At 41.0% G+C, this 19,528-nt stretch overlaps 1 protein-coding gene across 11 annotated transcripts in view; it reads right to left on the reverse strand.

Annotated features, from left to right (window-relative positions):
* Window positions 1-696: 696 nt before the first annotated feature.
* Window positions 697-19,528, reverse strand: part of grid2 (glutamate receptor, ionotropic, delta 2) — a 260,165-nt gene continuing 241,333 nt past the window's right edge. For 5 of the 11 annotated variants that reach the window (XM_088376620.1, XM_088376619.1, XM_088376621.1 and 2 more), the window contains 2 exons: window positions 11,847-12,084; window positions 809-3,630 (listed from right to left, as the gene is read on the reverse strand). In XM_088376620.1, coding sequence (XP_088232746.1) covers window positions 3,175-3,630; window positions 11,847-12,084 — 694 coding nt within the window. In that variant the 3' untranslated portion in view covers window positions 809-3,174. Of the gene's footprint in view, window positions 754-808; window positions 6,111-6,426; window positions 6,516-11,846; window positions 12,085-19,528 lie in introns of those variants that run through there. The other 6 variants (XR_015858677.1, XR_015858676.1, XR_015858675.1 and 3 more) reach the window with 6 other exon arrangements.

The raw sequence follows: 19,528 nt of genomic DNA on the forward strand, positions 1-19,528 counted from the left end.
AGTTTGGCACAATAACATGTCAGAAAAAGGTTACTGGAACTGTTGGAATTTATTTACACTCACCATTTTTGTGTGAAGTTGAGCCGGGATTGGTTGTGACCTGAGACCTGGCAACTGTTTCATTTTCTGTTCACAGAATGTATCAAAATGACCTGCCCCTGTGATGGATAAAAAACGGTGCATTTTGCACGTTTAATTCACATAAGAAAAACAGCAATCAGAACATAATGGTTTGCCTGGTTGGGCTGCACAGAATATATTAGAAAGAATATTTTGGGGCTGACTTCCCGTTTAAAATAGTTCATGTGTATTATTAAACACTAAACAAAATGGTTAAAAGACAACCAGTGCATAAGTAATTGTAAGTACGATCTGGGCTTTTCAGTAAAAACAATAAAATTCAGAATACAATGCAATCTCATATCTAATAAGACGTTGATCTTGATCTAATTTCCATTCTCAGATATGGTTACAATGAGGCAAACTTGTGTCAAACCTTGAAAGTCCACTTAGTAAATATTTACTTACCTTGAGATCCAGCAACTGCTAACTTGAATACCCCAAGCTGCTACCATGCCTTTCCATTGCAAAAGACAAAAAACACACACACACGCACATTCTCTGTATATACAGTATTTTTAGTTCCATGCCTAAAAGACAGTCCTTTCAAATTTCATATACTTGCCTCTGCTGACATCTAGTGGCCAATCCTCACCTAGCGCCAGTGTTGTTCATATTCACGGCATTGTGATACTGTACAGAAAGATCCTCATTCGGTTTGTCTTTACAAGAATAACATTCACCATCCCACTGTAGAAAACCTGTTTATTAGACAAATTATACACAGAAAGCTTTGCCACCTGTAACAGAGGCCCCGGTTTGTTCAGTTTTTGAATAATATGCAACACATACAACAAAATAGGCCTATCTTAAATACTGTACATCATATTTTCTTTTTTTTGTTATAATTATTATTTTGGAAATTTATCAAGTAAAATCTGTAGTTTTATGTGAAATCAAAAACAAAAATGTCAACGGATGCAAGTTTGTGCATGCTTCTTTTTAATGAATAACTTGCCAATTGTTATTTAGCCAGAAAAAAAAAAATCAAATCAACTGAGAATGATGTAAGCAAAGGGATTAATGTTGATCATGTAAGGCAGGGTTTCCCAAACTCAGCGTTGGGACCCAAAATAGGTTGCAGGTCAAGATTTTGTCAGAAACCGGCTGATAAGTAATCAGTCAATTCATTTCACATTGATGGCAATACATTTGCGTAAGAGAAATTCCCTTTGGGTCTTGAGTTGGAAAAAGTTTGGGAAACGCTGGTGGGAGCGGGAAAAGGAGAAAGGGGACAGGAGAAAAACACAAAAGCTCATCATGATAGTTTCCATTTTGTTTAACAAAAATAGCATCAACATGTAAAATATACATTTTTTTCCCCATTAATAATGTCTTTCATTTATACTAAATAAAACTTTTATAAATGTCTGTGTCCTATTTTACCATTCAGCAGCCATACTGCAGCCTAACAATATAAGAAAAGAACACCTAAGAAGGCTTGCTTCTAAACACTGTGGCTTGGACCAAGTTCTCTATGCACAACGTTTTTAGTTCTTAAGATAAACTGAAAAAAAAATGCTCTAAATAACTATAACATTATCAATTAAGTGTCAATGAAAACTGGTTGGCACACGACTGAACCGAGCCAAGCCGCACAAAATGCTTTGTATGTCACCACCAAAATGCACCTTAATGGTCTTGTTGGAATTAATTGGCACTTTAAAAACAAGTCATAGAAAGAGTACACTTAACGTGACAGGAGATGATGATATTCCGAAATCATCTGCTTATTAGTGTTTTCCGCTACGAGAGGACATTTGGGGCTTGACTGGCAGTCGCAAAGTGGGTACAGCAACTTAGTTGGCGCACAAAAGGCTTGTTCTGAAAATGCTGTTGCAGTGGCTTCCCCTCACCAAAACCCATCACAAGTGATAAAAACGGAATAATGGACTTGAAATGGACTTGAAATATGTAAAAGTAAGATTTGAATGACGCATGAAGCAAAACAACAGACTACAGCACTCATTTAAGTAGTTCAAAACAGACAGTTTAGAACAATGTTTTTTTTTGTATTTCCTGACCAAAAACACATTCCACGTGTTAAAATATTTTTTTTCCTGAAAACAAATCTCATAAAAAGACATATAATAAGCATTGAAATCCTTTTCCATAGATAGTTTTTTTGTTTTCTTTCCTTACCCTTCTGAAGAGTCTGATTAAAAGGTCTCACCATGACTTGAAAAGCAGATAATACAGTACACCATGTGTGGAGAAGAAAAAAAGAAAAAAAAAGAAAAAAAGAGGGGGGGGGGGGGTCAGCTCCACATACAATCACTTACAGGTCTGTGGGCACTGGTGCAGTGCAGTGGGCTTCACGAAGCGTCTTCAATGTGCATCAAAGAATGGACATGTTTGTTTTCAGGTCGACTCACCATAATGACGGATGTAATTTTTCGACAGCGTCATTAAGATGCACCATTTTAGGGAGGTGAAAACGTCTCCGGCACGCTATTTGCATTTGTTCCCTTGTCCGATCTCCGGCCCCCGTTGATCCGCTTGTAGACATCCTCTTAAGAGATGATGGAGCATTTTAAAAGCAAGAGGGAGATACTTGGGCACGGACTAAAACCTGTGTCCGAGTGCTCTGCTAGGGATTGAGACTTGAATTGTATAGGTTCGTTATTTTCGGGCTAGACCACCATCAAAGTCTAGCTGGAGTGCAGGAGAGCAATACAAGAGTTGCTTTTTTTTTTTTAGATAGGCAGTCCTCATGTTTCGGGAACATAAAAGATCTCACACACACACACACACACACACAGTCTCCCTTCGAACAATCACAAGAATAACACCATTAAAGCAAAAATATCATTTCTCTGTGGACCCTGTCCCATTTACACCTACACCGAATGTCCGACCAGAACCCCGCCTCCTCTCGCCTCCTCATACAAAATGGAATCATCCAAGCAGAAACTGAAAACATAAAAGTTACTATGTACAGGTATGTCTAAGCGCTCGACTCTTTACCGTAGCGTTGTTTGCTTTATGACCCCATGGGCTCATAACCTCTCCCACCCCCCCCTTCCCCCTTCCTACCAAACCATCACGCCGCACTTAGATGGATGTACCTCTGTCTGGGTCGTTGCCATATCCAAAGTTAGGTCCTGGACCTGTGGGCTGGTAGGGGATGGAGGACATTGTTTTAATGGGGCTGCGGAAGAAGCCACCGTTGGGGGCCCTCTGCCTAAAAGGCCCCACCCCACCAGTCCGGTGGTCCTGGAGGACGCTGCCGGCGCCGCCGAAGCCGGCGGAAAACCCAGCGGCTGCTTTGGTGGACAGGCTGCGGCTGAGGGTCTGGATCTGCTCGGGGATGAAGGTGGTGGTGGTGATGTGCGTGTTTCGGAAATCGCTTATCTGCTCCAGGGCTTGGCGGGCGGCGGGCAGAGCGTCCATTTCGAGGGGCGTCAGATCGACGGAAGAGGTGGAGAATTGCTTGTGGGGGCTTTCATCTTCTGTGCACAGGCTGTTAACCCGGCGGTGTAGGTGCTCCAGGTCGATCTCCTTATCGTCCTGCATGTGGAGAGGGGGGAGCGAAGGGGAGGGGGAGCAGGATGGAGAACGGAAGGCCGTGACAGTTGATGGTCCAAAAAGAATCGAGGGATAGAAACCAAGAAAGTTGAGAAGTATGTAAAATGTAAAGAATTGGAGAGATTCAAGGAACATTTCCAACAAATAGGAAACAAACAAAGGCGATTGAAAATGGAAGGTTTGATAAGATAGAGTATAAAAATAGTTGGGAGGGGAGGAATCGGAAAAGAAGACAAGACCGGGATGAATACCGGACGTCATCCATTTAACAAGTAGAAATGGACAACAATCATAGCGGCAGGAAAGAGGAGCAGATGTGAGCCAATGGGCGCAAGTTGCCATCGAGGTGATTGTTACGTGTCGTGATGAAGGTGACGTGATGTGAAGAAGAAGAGGAAGGGAAAGATGGAGGGAGGGATAGCTGTGGTCAGGATACTGAGAGAGAGAGAAAGGAACATACAAACACTTCTACAAAGTCTCTAAAGGCGTGCAGAAGCTGGAATACTTTGCAAAAACACACGGCCGCCGCTGTGCTGTGGTTGTGCTTTGTGATTCCAACGCAAACAACAACGACACACACTTACACAATAGCTTTACACCGATACAATGGTTGAACGAAACGAAATAATTAACATTGCCACCCTACTGGAGAATTCCCATTGAGAGCAACATCTCATTTTCATAGGAATTCCAGATTCCGTTTGACTATTTTCTTCTATGATTTATTAATTGCTTCCTGTGATGTACGATGGAACCTCCAAAGTCAAACTCTCCAAGATATTATGTCCAGTAACATAAAACTGGTTTATGGCGAAAACAAAATTTGAGCTGTACTATACACGAAAAAAAAAAAATCAATGACGGCAATGATTCGTTGATTTAAATTTCACTGCTTTATGGTCGACGACAAAAATCTTAAATCGTTCAATGCACTGTTGTTAAATCCAGCAGGACCAAAATGGCTCCAAATAAGCACTTTTGATTCAAAGGTAATTTGAGTTCACATTTTTATTTGAATCAGCTAAATAAACATCAACTGTTCAGTTAATTAGTTTCGTGATGCCGTCAGTTTTAGCCTGGAATGAATGAATCACATTATTTCCTATGCAGATTTTTTTAAATTATTTTTTTTTAATGAGAACAACTTGCGAGTCAAAGAGCGCCATGGAATTGTTTTCAACTTTGGAGGGTCCACTGCAGCTCATTACCCTTTCAGTCAAAGGTCGTATGGAGCGACAATAATTAGCTTCCTTATATTAAATAAAACTTATGAACATGTATCTAATCATGTTCACGTCAATTTAACTTAACAAGAGCTAAGGATGGTGACACTGAAGTGAGAGGTGTTTCATGCCGCTGTGTTGCGGAATGGCGCACTTTGCAATGAATGAAGTGAGGCTTTCGTGACGACATTCGAGGGAACAAGGGCTGCGGGGGAAAACTTTCATTTCTGTGAGTTAAGGCTCACAGAGGGAGGTGGCGGAAAGTGTGGGGTGTCACATTGGTTTAGGTGGTCGATAGGGGCACCGTGGAAATACTGCAAGGGTAAAAATAAAAAAACAGTAAAGGGAGTCTTGAGGGAAAAGACAAATTTACTGACCGTGTCCTTTGGGTCAAGAGATTCTGGAAGGGGCTATCATTTGAAGCTCATGGACCAACATTGGCACCCCCCCATTGTCATCTAAAGAAGGGTCAGTTGGGGGAAGGAGAGGACGGGAGGGCACTAATGCTTTTCCTGCCACTATCATACACACACTGAACAATTCAAACAAAGAAGACTTGCTACGATAACAAAATGAATGGAAGAGAAAAAGTCAATCACGATCTGCCGTCTGTGAGAGAGGGGACTTTGGGGATAACAATGAGGGGGGGTGGGCGAGTGAAAGGGTGTCGTGGAGCATTCTGACTGCACCTACAGCACGTAATCCACAGTTTTGATATCGATTAGAAAGCAAAGGCATGACTTTGGTGAATCAAGTATTATGTGCAAAAGTGTCGCATTGAACTCGATGAGTAAAGATGTAAGGTGATTTTTTTTTTTTACTCTCCATAGAGGGTCAGCCTCATCAAAAGGCAAAAAGGCCGCACTGCGCACACAGTGACGTGAACGGAAGCCGTTCAGTCATTCACGATGAGTCTTTAAGCATCAGCAAGCATGCTCTTACTTAAATGGTCTACTGTATGTATAACCTTGGGGTGGGGGGCGAGGTGGTGAAGGTGGTCATTCGCATTTTGGGGGTGAGCTCGGAGGGGTTGTTGGGTTCGTAGGAGTGCTGCACGATCAGGGCGCAGGGAATGTCACAGCATGCCGGGGGTTGGTAACGGGTGGAAGCGGGGGCCGTGGCGTTGCAAGTGTTGGAGGTCTGGTTCTGGCTCTGAGAGCCCAGGACCACGGGGTGCTCATTGGGGTTGTGAGGGCAGGGCTCGGCAGCTTGCCTGGCAGACGGCCCGTCTGCCTGCTTCTGGTGTGCGGTTGCATGCGTGGAACGAGGGGAAAGCCATCCAGGTTTCGTAGCAATGTGTTTGTTTGCGTGCGTGTCGGGCGAGGAGATGAAACGTAAAATCGGTCAGACGGAGCGAAGACAAAGAGGGGATTGAGTGACAGATGAGATCAGGCAGATGGCGGGATGATAAGGTGGCAAAGAGAAGTCAATAGGAGAAAAACAGACAGGTGGGGGGTGAGCGAGAAGAGAGACACGGCAGTCAGTCAGCGCACGCAGCGAAGCAGCTCGACCTGTGTCGTGTCCCCGGAGAGACATTCGCACAGTCGTTATATACCTGGAAAGGGGAGACGTTTAAATGGCATTTTCTATTGCTCTCTGTCTCTCTCCCCTCGCCCGCTACATCCCTCAACACAGAGTACTTATCTACGAAAACAAAACAAAAAAGGCAATATGAGAGCTTTGAGTCACATTGACACAGATCATTCCAAAGAGTTAGGATGAGCAGACAAGTCATTCCCCGCTCAAAATTGGATTACGCAGATAAGCCAAATGCACCAAAGAAGCAGGGAGACCCATTCTGCTCATGCTAAATCGACATGGATCGTATGAAATATCAATATATTGATGTTAAAATTATGGAGGAGCTCTGACAAGGGTATTTGATGGACAAAAAAAAATGGAACTTTCAAAATTGAATTATTTACTTCAGTGTCAGAACTCCTTCATAAGAATCTTTTAAACATTTAAAAGGCCAAAAATATAAAACAACTGCTGCCTGGTCATGAATGAAATGGGTCCTATATAAACATGCCATTTCTCTCCCGGAGTAATTTGTCCTTGACTCGGGGTGTATAGACATAATACTAAAAAAAATCAAGAGAAAACAATGTTTAGGTAAAGAACATAGTAACTATACACCCAAAACTGTGATATTTATAAATAATGCGCGATGAAATTGACCATATAAAACAGTTAAGTCATTAATGATTTTTGTCTTTAGGCATAATAATTGATTGTTAAAACCACCAATTTTGCAGTGTAAAGTCCAATATGACATCGATGAAGATGACCTACATCTTGCATGACTCTTTTGGGCAGCCTTATTCTGCTTAATACGACACTGCCGTTGAAAAAGGAGTTCAGAACAATTCAAAAATAGTAACAATAGATTCATTCATTGCTCATTTTCCCCATCTGGAATTCATACTGACTTTTTTTTTAAGATTAGCTTGGAGTTCTAAGTGTAGAGTAACACCACACATTTGCCAGATAGGCAATGACAAAATAATCAACATAATAAAAATAAAAATAAAATAAAATAAATAACATTAAAATGAGTCAGTAGACCCATCTAGGAAAAAAATCAGCAGGACCTAATCTGACGTCCATTTATTTGGGCTGTGTATGAAATCCCCAATTTATTTGGAAGTGTATTAAATTGTGTGCATGAGTGTATCGAACCTAACAAAGAGCAAGATGCAAGTCCGTAGATGACAATGTTGGCCATTCCACACAGAACCGTATATAGCACAGACGGATAAAAAGACAACATTGCAGCAGCAGACAGTAGAATGTCAAGGTACAGCATGTGCAGGCATGTTTTTTAGAGAATGTAGAAGAAACACAGAGACAGATTAGTAGTCATGTTTGATTGATGTGCGCCATGTTTTGGGATGGGTGGTGTTGGTTTGGGCGGGTAGGGTTGGGTTGCGTATTATCATGTCAATATGCAAGGACGTGTTATTGAGTGTATCACGGACCTGGATGGAAGATGTAAGGGTCACACTCCGCAGGGGATTCATGAATGTTTATGGAATACTTGGCACAGGTTTGAGCGCATTCATTTGATCAACACAAGCCGTAATGACTGAGGAGGTGAGGAAGCCACGGTGTGTGTTTGTGTGTGTGTGTGTTTGTGTGTGCAGATATCGTCATTTCCAGGCAACTCTCATTACTTTAACTGGGAAATATCTGACGTGACTAACAACTCAATGCAAACTAAACATTGTAATTAACATTTTAATACTTTGGTATGTTTAAATGTTTTTTGGTAGTTTAATATTTATATGAATGTTTGACCCCAAATTCCAAAAGAAAATGAGATTCAAAAGAGCAAAAGTTAAAAAATAATTGCTAGTATATGAGGTCATTAGGTTTTCTTCACAAGAGTCAGTCCGGCTAAATTAAATCAGTATTTTAGAATTCAAAATATATTTAACCATAACATTTTCAAATGCCTTTCAAGATAAGCCACATAGTAAGTTCACTTCTCATGCCAAAAATGCACTCTGGACGCCAACATACTTTACTCATCCAGCCTTTCCCAGCCCACGCATAAAGAACGGGGCGAACAGACATTTCTGTTTTATGTGAAGCTTGAAAAACAACAACACACATCGGGTGCACAGGCACGGCGGGCTCAAATAGCACGTGAGTCTCAAGGCCAACGAGTTCTTCACTTAAACTGAGCGTGTCGCAATTTAACTTTAAGAGGATGGGTGACATTAAACAAACGACAACGACTCCACTGGCCAAATTTTATGCCAGCGTTCCCGGGAGAGCTGAAATGAAACGTGTGATTTATCTATCAAGGTAGCTTCAAGTTGAATAAGATGCACTCAAACTACAGCAAGACCACAAGTAATCACATTTGAGGACTGCAGTGCTAAGAAAGCAAGGTGAACGTTATCATGATGATCTTACAGGGTCTGAAATATTTGGAAACTGCTAAACTGATCATTCTCATTTTCAAGTTGCTGTGGTAATCAATCTCAGGGTTATTTGCATTCAATGGATCAATGCACCAGCAGGGTAGAACATAAATGTCAGGGGTCAACTATCAAAAACAATCATGGCTGACTAGGTTAGTGGCATCAATGCCATGGTAACACTTGAAAGACTTTCGTATCAGCTTTCTATGCGTGATCCTTTCAAGTGCAATTTGGTATGAAAAAATGGATTCTCAAATATATCAATAATAATGATTTTACTTTGTCTGTGACTATAATAAAATTGACCAAGATGCCAATCAAAGACTGTCATTAGCCTTTATGTCCGCTGTCCATCCTGTTCATATCTCGACTCTCTCCTGTGCTCCCTCGGGGACCGATTCTTCATTGAAAGTGACTGGTAGGGGGTTTTTGTGTGTGTTTTATGCCGTATGGGGGCAAACAACAAAGTGCTAAAGATAATTTGAGTTCAGATAAGTCTTTGTGGATGCTCAGTGGCTGACATGACTAATGGTCTGAATGACAGATTAAAGCTGCTAACTGAGCAGGGAACTTCAGCAGGGGGTGGCTTAGGGTGTGTTTACTGGACCGTGACATGGAAATTGATCAGAACATTGCATAATGTTTATAATCTCGGCAGCCCATATTTACTTCTGATGAAGAACTTATGTTGTAATTGTTTGTGAGTGAGCGGAAAAAAAAAATTGTTTCCAGGGATCACACTTGACTGAAATGAACAAAAGAATCAAACAGTGTGAACACAGCTTCTAATAATGACTCGCAATTAGAAAGTTGTCTTACAATTTATGATCTATTTTATAGGAAGTCACACTGCGGTGACAATTTGTCTTGATTTTTGTATTTAGCACCTGGGCCCTTCTTCCAAATGGAACATAATGTACGTGTCGCAGTCACACTCGATGTATAAGTAATGAGCAAGGGGCATGCAGGGTAATTATTTCATTTGTTTAACTTGATTTACTGAAGCAATAAGACAGTGCATAATGAAATTATGGCAGTCATAATATAGGGAGAACTAAATTGCCATCAGCCGTCTGTCAAACGTGTTGCCGTGTTCTCACTGAAGCTTTTTCTAAGTGTTTCTCACCAGAGGACCTGACATTGTGGAGGGGGAGGGGGGGGGGGGGGGGGGGGGGGGGGCTCTGCACGCGTCCTTCAGCTCCTACTTGTGTATGCAAAGGTGTTCAGAGTTTTTCTAAAGAGAAATCAACATAGAGAGCAGGTAGAACTTGACAGTCAAATGGGCCAAAGGACGTGTGAAAGCACAACTGAGCGCGTCAATAAAACTTCAAGGTGCACCATTTTAGGAAAACGCCCATCTCGAGCCAAACAAAAGATCGTATAAGCAATCGATTAATTACTTGGTAAGGTGCTATAAAAGGTGATTTGGTGTCCCCAAAGTTATGACGGATATGCTAATGAACAACATACCTATCGTACCTATCAATGTATATTGACATAGATATTTTCTTAACCCGATGTTATCTGCTTAAACGTGCTACTCTGAGTTTCTGAAATGTTACTAACGCACTCTTAATTTCCTCGAGGACAACTGTAAATATGATTTCACCTATAATTGCATTTGCTTTGGTTCATCCGTGGCATGTTCTGGATTATCACATTTGCAGTTGTGATTGAAGTCATCTACTTCTACATTAGCCCCCGCTCGTACTTGGAGTGCAGAAAAATGGGATTAGCCAGATAAAGTTAAGAGATTGGATGCGACGAATGCTAATGGTTGGTAAAAGTGACCCACGGTTGTTTGATTTTAATCTATTAATGGAAAAGCGAGTAAAGCTGTTGCCATTAGACTTTTTTGTTTACCTGCTCTCGTCTCTGGCGGAGCAAAGAAAGCATCCGCATTACAAGGACCGCAGGGTTTCTATCATGAAAAAGCTCCTGGAAAAAAACACTTTGATTGCCTCAATTGATATGCCTGCTGGGGTGATCAAGCACAAAAGGGCTGATTGGAAATTTCACAGTGTGCTGCTGCTAATTTACAAGGTGCCACTGTTTTTTGAGGAGTGCGCCAGCGGTGTAAATATCCATGTTTAATCTTGTGAGTTACCGTTTTGGACTCTTCTGTGGTCAGGGAAAAATTGCAGCTTTCCCGGAAAAAAAAAGCCCGGGGCTGTTTGTTCTAGCTTTTAATAATATCAGCGTCCTCTGTTCTCAGCGGATTTTAACTAAATGGTCAATTACTACTGCTGACAATAGTGACTGCCTTTGCCACATTTTGAAGCAGGAAACACTAATCAATTAAGTATGAATAAAGCTTTTATCAAACAACTGAGGTGAATGTGGTTGTACACTAAAAAGCAAACACGTGGATTGAGCCATTAGGAAATGATTGCAGTTTTCCTAATCTGAGACTATCATTACTAGTAGTAAGTCTTTTTCTTTTTTAACGCCCATATCAAACAAATAAATTTGAGTTAAGGTCAGGGCATGATTAAATCTGCAAGGATGGATGGAATATTGTGGCATTTAGTTTACATCAAAAATCCTTTTATTTGTCGTTTCGTTTTTATTGCCATGTAAGATTAATGACATCAGAATGCTTTACCCTAATTAATCTTAACTATATACCTTAATGCTCGCTGAAAGTAGATTTAGAAATATGACGTTGTGGGTTGTGAACGCAGCAGTATGCGCAAAGATCAATTCCACTTACAGGCGAGCTGATACAGTATCTTCCTGATTCTTTTTGACAGAAGTGCCTTGTAACAAATGTAGTCCTCTGATGAAGAACAATGTAGGTGGAGTATAAAAAGTGTTTCGTGAGCGGAAGAAGATGAATGTGCACATTTTATGTAATCTTCTGGATGGTTCCAGGGCTTTATACCCAATGACTATTTATTGTACTATCTTTAGGTTTGACATATCATTCATTCATACCGTTGCTCTTTGCTCTCGCTCCCAGTCCTTATTTTTAAATTGATTCTCACGCCTGGAATCTTTTCCGGTCTGTACCGCCTAGTACGTCACCCAACCACTGGCTTACCTCCTTGGAGGGGACTCTGGATCCCTTCCGCCGAGACCACCAGCTTTCCACCATGGCTATGAGACAGGAGAGCACCACGCCGGCCGCGAGGACGCAGAAGACGCCGGCGAAGCTATGGATGTCCAGGGCGTTGTTTTGCCGTGATTGCACCGAGCTGTAGAGTTCACAGGGGCCGTCTTTTGGCCACCACTTGAGTTTGAGTATATCCATGTCGCCGTTCTGTTGAAGTTCCAAGATTCTAGGGGTGTCGATAAAGAAAACAGAAAGGTTAATACGACGGTCCCTTGATGAGCCAACAGTTTGAATAGTAACCTCTACTGTTTTGGATCGAATTTCTGTTGGCTTGATCGGACTCTCTGCTAGAGGGGGTATTGACCAAACATTTGTGAACAAAGGACTTTGAATTCTTTGTAAGGTATCTGCATTTGAGTTTCATCTGTTTGCTCTGTCGAATGCAGACTGCTAGATTAGCGTCTCAGGTTAATTGCAGACTCTAAATTGGGATCAAATGGTTATAATTTATATTGTGTTTTAATGTTTTACATTACTTTAATGGTTTTGTACTTTTGAATTAATGTTAAAAAATGAGATGCGTGAGGTGCATCAGCAACTGAATGTTTATGTCCATACTCGTTGTAAAAATGGAATATTTACGATGGAGTGTTTCTCTTTAGGGCCTGATTTACGAAGATCCCATCTGAAAACGAGTGTAGTGCACAAGCATGTTTGTGTGGAGTTGTCTAACTCATTTTCGTGAGTGGCTGACCGTCAGCTAGTCTTTATATTGTAGATTGCCAATACCAAATACCATGTTGTATCACATGACCTTTGTCAACAAAAGTTATGTTTCCTGGCAAGATCCAGCTGGCCACCACTATCCAATAAAGTGCACACAATCTATATTATGTTTTACAGTAACACCTAACTATATGATTTCTGTGGCTATGAAGCAAAGCATGAAGAGTGCACTCAATGCGTATCATTGTCAATGGACTCTTAAACAGCCCTTTGTTCTCTCAGTATTATTGTAACAGATGCTAGGCAATGCACTTGGCATTCACAGCATGTTTTGGTGGTTCAATAATGCTTAGCAATGCTACAAATTGCATTGCTGAATAACAATACCTCACTGAAATTTTTATGGAATTCCAGAAATGTTTACCCGAGCGCAATTGTTTGCCAGCGCGATGTTATTCTGCCTTTTAGACACAGTATTGAAAGATGCAAAATCAGTCAGCACAATTCATCTCAGGTTTGATAAATCACATAGCAGAAGCTAAATAATCTATTTGAGCATACTCCGCTCATGATGCGTAACATGAACTGCACGGTAATATTGCTGTTTTAGGAATTAACTCAGCTTCCTTTTCTATTTTCAGGAGCAGTCAAATTAATGCCTGGTATTAACCATGCAAGCATTTAATAAATCAGGCCTTTAAAGAGCTCAAGGCAAAAACAAATGTTTTATGATAGTGATAGTTTGGACTCATACATTAAATATTATCACAAATACGTGTAACGGATCTCAATGGGGATCTCTGTTTCAAAGTCAACCAAATCAAATGTTTAAAAAGAGCAGCTTGCAACCACACATAAAAAACTACAAACAAGTGAAAAGCTGCTTAATTCCTTCGTGAATAATTGATATAACCAATTTTCATTATTATTAAACCCAAAGGAAACATGAAGGCTAACCAACACATTACTGACAACACCACAGATATTTCTGGAATTGCCGTAGAGCCTCTGTTCCATTTGAGGGCAGTGTTGTTCCACGATATCCCTTCCCCGAGTCCAGAACACCAAAGTGGGCTGTCAGACTCATCGTGGCTAACATTAATATGTCTTGCAGCACTGCAAGAGTACACCGCCACAATGTCATTATGCAGCCTAGCCTTAGTCCAGCGATTGATAGCTTCAGAGAGAATACAGCTCAGAGGTTGATGGGGTCCCTCTGCTAGCCTTCAGCTTATGATTTTAGTGGGTCATTCTTGCTGGGGTGCAAATGGATGCACGCACGCACACACACGTTACATGCATTCTCAACCTCTGTTTGTTCCCAACTGAGTGCTTAAAAAGGGTGATGTAGAGTGCAGGCGAGGAGAGACAAAAGGAAGAAGGGCAAATTGGGAAAACAAAGACAATGCTGCGTCTCATCATACCAGCACAAAAACATGCATTACTGGCAGAATAACAACCTTCAATACTCACAAATAAAGGGGGTTAGAGGGACGATTATAAAGTTAACGACCCGGACATATGTGATTTGTACATTGCGACAGATGTTGTGGAATTTCCTTGAGGAGGAAGAACCTTTGCGCAAATCCAGTGACAGCCAGCTGACAACAATGACAGTGAACGTCCCTCATCTTTATCAGGAACACACAAGATGGCTAGGCATCAAGTCATGCAAATGAGCCTCACAGATGCTTTACATAATTAATTTCCTCCACAATAGCTGGAGAAACAGGGCCCATTAGATTGTGAATCGGCTAAAAAGTTTTAGCATGACAACAATGACACTGTCGTTCAGGGATCATTCTTTTATTACATCCTGGACCCATGTGAGAAAGAAGTTATTTAAAATGCATGCTGAGACTGGAAATTAGAGGATAACTGCTTTGGCCCAACCACCCCTAAGCATATTGGACAATGTTCCAATGTGGATTGACCTCAACTACCTTGTGTTAGATATCATTCCAATTAATGGAGGACTCCCACTTTGATGAGAGACAATCCTTGAAAGTTTTGCCAAGGTCAGCTGAAAATGAGAAAGAAACTCATTTTAACTTGTTTGGACAAGTCAACGGTGATGTCACCTGGGCTTTTTAAGATGGCAATAAAGAAAGGCCCTCTTTTCCCATCTCTGTAAAAGTCAAAAACGGCGGTAAAGGGGAAGACATATGGCTTTTCATAGCAAGTATATTCAAGCCTTTCCCCAAACTTTGGGACCCAAAGTTTGTCAAACTTATTATGTATCTGTCAACAACATATGCTATATATACAGAGTGTGCTGGAAATGTTCCAAGACTAGTGTCAAGAATCGGCCACAAAGATGTATTAAGTGGATAATTGATCTCACTAAAACTAATGCTGACAAATGGAAAATGTACCAGCAGCAAAATTGGGTGAACCCTAAAAAAAATAATACATAAGAAAAACTAGATGGATAAAATGTCTTCATACAAAGAGAAAAATGAACGACTATGATTGGATTTATGTGGGGGTCTTATTCCAGCAAGCTAGTGATTTGTGATCCATTTGAGGATAAAAGCATATACTTAATAAATGTCAACATGTTGGCATTTCAAGTTGAAAAGGGTACAACAACAAAGAATAACTAATAAGGCTTCTTGATGATCAAAAACAAAAGGAAGATAAATCCCCTACGGTCTTCCCATTAAAAGCTGATAGGGGCCGAAAGATGTGACTTGACTAAGCTGCAGTAACTTTGAGGGGCTAAAAGTGCATTTGCAAAGGAGTGCCGTAGCTCTTCCCTTTAATATGATGTCGTCTGCCCATGGCGCTCATCATCCATCATTTGATACTACGCAATTGTCCTGTAAGATCACCTGAGTCCATTTAACAAAATCCATCTTGAAAGTCTTTTTTTGCAGTTTCTTAAGAACGTACTTCATGCAAACTTGGCAGGGTTACTCAGAACATACTCGTATTTTAAGTTTTCATTCAACATAGGATGTGGTTATTTTGCAGGATATTTTCTTTGGACATGCTTGAACATTTGAAAAAGTAAAAGCACTGTACAACAAATCGTGATTTTGCCCAAAGAGGCTTTTTGCGGAATAAAGCTGTTTAACAAAAGTTTCGGATGTAGTGAAATACTTAAGTTTTAATTCAAGCACCAACTGACATTGGATGCTGATGTGCATCTGTGACAACATCTGAAATAACTATAATACTTTAATGTATTCTTTGTCGATTTAAAAAAAAAACAAAAAACATGACAATCATTTTGAAACTCAAAATAGCGGTCACCGTTGTTCTTCATTTATCCGGAGCCTGTGGCTGACAGGCGGGATAAAAGGCCACTGTGCAGCAGTCTGACAAAAACATGGCTCGAGTCAAAGGTTTCCCGTGGTACACCATCTGTCTCTATCACTAATTTGGCTGGAGCTGTCTCACTGAAATATGCCTTAGCCCCAAAACACACATGGTGTCACAAATGACAATAGCAATGCGAATTTCCACTCGGGGCCTGGGGATTCAACATGTAAATTATTCAGAAACAATGGCAATGTGAGAAAATATTAGAATTGTGTTCTTGTGAATAACCAAAGTATGAGCAGGAACATTTGTGTCACTATTTTCAGTGTTTGATGATCATCCAATGGAAATTTACCAGAACTGATAATGTGGTTGATTAATGCTGTGATGCAGCATGTGGATCATTATTCTTACACTTTACACATTGGACACTAACGAGTCGATCTATGAAAAGTTCAATTTACAAAAAGAATCTCGGAACACATTGTGTTTACATATCTTGTTGATTTATAAAGGAAAACAAACAGAAACACCATTTAGCATGTTAGAGATTATCAATTTACAAAATTCATAACTATCAGAGGCTGGGATCTGATATAATTTCTAGTTTTTGTGTTTGCTTTTACGGTTTTGGCAATCAAAATCACAACAAGTAGCGGTGTTTCCCTTCTCTTGCCTCCAGCTAACACCGTGATGTCATCATGGCGTAAACCGTAAAGGGGAGCATTAATGTATACATATTTGTCACCTTTAGTTCTTCACCCCTGAGTGTCATATCATTGGAAATTCCGCAACACACTAATTCAAGTATACATTTCCATGCAATGTAGGTCTCAATGTCAATGTTAGTCTGATGCATTAGGGGATTAGGTTTTCGTGTGCAGATTAAATGTGATTTCGAGTAAGTGTCAGTTGACCTGCATGTGCATTTTCACATTTTAATGGTCAGCAGCTACATAAACAATACATAAGCGCATGTGTGTATGGGAATGTGCTCCTGAAACAGCTGTTGTGTGTGTGTCTGTGTGTGTAATTCGTGATCACCTTGCTTTAAGATCGTTGACTTTGACTGGGAAGATCTATAATGACTTTAACACTCCCACTGGATGTTAAAAGCAAATGAGGAGAAGGTAGCCCGCCTGGCGGAGGGGGCAAATGTCCGCCTTACGAGTGTGTCAGTTTGTGTGTGCGTGCGCTTCAGGTCCCCGACACATCGCTCTCGCTCTCTGCAGTGGCGGACTGGATGTTACCATGGCAACTTGAGGCCAGCAGCCTTGATGGCGGGGTGATCACGCATTATTAATTGAGTCGAGCGGGTAGGTGGGTGGGAGACAAGGGAGGGTGGTGGAAAAGGAAATGACAAATAGTGTATGATAGGGTGTCAATGTTTTTAGAGTGTGTCAGCTGCTATCATCATTATGGTTTGAGATTGAAGCTATATCAAGATTCATATGTCAAACAAATTGGCAAAGCCAATTTGACTTTGTGCCAGTCAGTGTCGACACAAAAAAAAAAAAAGACTCCATTAAATATTGTTCGAATTGAACAACAATAGGAGGCCTGCACAACTAAAAGTGTGTTTTTAAAAAGCAGGTTGGAATATCATCAATATCCATTTGAAAATTTTCACCTCAGAATAAAAACGTATTCCTCGGTAGCATCTGCAGTTATTTAACATGCAGATGAGTTTGTCGATCATGCATCAGGTGGGACAGTTGAGAGCCTTTCAAAAGTGCTTCGACATACTCTTAACTGCTCCCGCAAGAGGCGATGAGCCTCAAAGTGTCGTCACGCTGCCGCGCTACGACCGCCACTGCAAAATATTCCTGCGGCAGCTACATTCTCTTTTCTCGATGACTTTTGCCTCGCACGCCTCCTCGACGACGGCAAACAATTCTCCGCCAGAGACAGAGGAAGTGGGAAGTTGCCGTGAGGTGAGAGGTGGAGAGGGAGTGATTGGAGTGACTCATACATAGGACATGAGGGAATATAGAGTAAGAAATTGAGAGTAGGTTCTGTCGAGATCGAGGTCTGACAACAAAATCAGGCGGTGTTGAAAGTAGGTGGCGAGGGAGAGAAGACAAAAGGATGAAATGGACAAACAGAAGAGGCGTGGAGAATAAAATGAGCTGAGAGGAGGTAGAAGATGAGTGCAATAGATGGACATGAAGTGCGGAAATGAGTTTGTTTACTCTGAGATGAACGTGTGACTGTCAGCTCCTTAGATGAGAACAACACTGGGCTGACAGCTCACTTACTGGCTTAACGCTGACATCATCATCTGGTCTGTATTGCGTAAAAAAAAAATCCTCTTTGGAAACGAATACCATTTTTTTGGGTGGGGGGGCTGTGTCTGGAGGCAGATGGGCATAAAACTGCATTTTGAGTTCAAATCTCCTGTGAGTGAGTTATTGGGCTTTCATGATAAGAAAAAGTTGAGTGGATATCTCAATTTCTGAACCAATGATTCGATACACTGGTAAAATATCGAGAGTTGAGAATATCGACTGTGCCTGTGTTTGTCTTTGAAGGGACATTCATATGTTGGATGTATTGCACCGTGACGTGGGGACATTTCTTTCAAGCACTTATGGCAAATGGTATTGGTCTACTTGACTACGTGAATTCCATCTCAAACGGGTGGCTTGAATTGCTTCCGTACCACTTTTCTCAACGAGCTCGAAAGATCCGCAATTTCAGGGTTGTTAGTTTTATTTATTTTCTCCTCGCATACAGTAATTGCGCAAACGTAGCATTAGAGGTAGTCAGAGTTTTTTTTTGCTCATCCTGGTCAGACGACCATCATTGGATTGAAAAGCATGAAGGAGGAGGCTTGCAGGAGAAATGTATCTTCGCTGTTTTTTTTTTTTTTTTTTTAATTAACTTGTCTGTAATTGGATCTGGGAGTTGGAAGGATGGTTCTGTCATTTCAAAGACAACGCAGGTTCCTGTCCTAGAACAATGCGTTTTTTGCCTTTTGATATTGTATCGTTTCAGGCTTAGTGTGCGCCATAAGAGCCAAGACGAGGAGCTTGATCAGGAAAGATTTCTCCTTTGAAAGAGATTAACCATGAAATTATGATCATGGTCTTTACTGTTATGTGACCCGCATTCATCTGAGAATAAGTCAATATCGCACATCCTCAATGGGGTTGTTTAATGGACTGTGGCTAGTGGAGTCTCTCGATCACACATCGGTCTTGCTGTTGAATGCACGAGCCTTTGAAAATGGCCAGTTAACTGTCGCTTTCACGCAATGAAATCAGGAGCATTGTTCTCAAAAATCGAGCGAGAGCGAGCGTTTGTACCCTCAGGCTCACAAACCGGGCTATGCCGAAATTCTCTAAACAACTGTGGTCACTCAATGGTACCATGTTCTCTAACGAATTCCAATACAGGCTGAAGTGAGACGTAAACACAGTTGGTGCCTGATTACAACAATGTTTGTCACATTTCATTGTTTCCCCAGGAGCAATTCCTAACTATTTTACAACAAAAAAACCACAAACCTGCAACACTGAGTTGGATTTGTCAGTAATGTCCTTGTTCACAACTTCCTTGACAACAAGACTAAATTGTTCATTTGATGAATTACAAAGTATTTTATTATTTAAATCTGAACGGGGTGAATGAATACCAAATAGATTTTTTTTTTTGTACCAATGAATCGTTCCCAC

This window comes from Syngnathus floridae, chromosome 5 (genome assembly GCF_059516105.1).
Source record: "Syngnathus floridae isolate MCC-2025c chromosome 5, RoL_Sflo_1.0, whole genome shotgun sequence".
Classification (NCBI taxonomy): Eukaryota; Metazoa; Chordata; class Actinopteri; order Syngnathiformes; family Syngnathidae; genus Syngnathus; species Syngnathus floridae.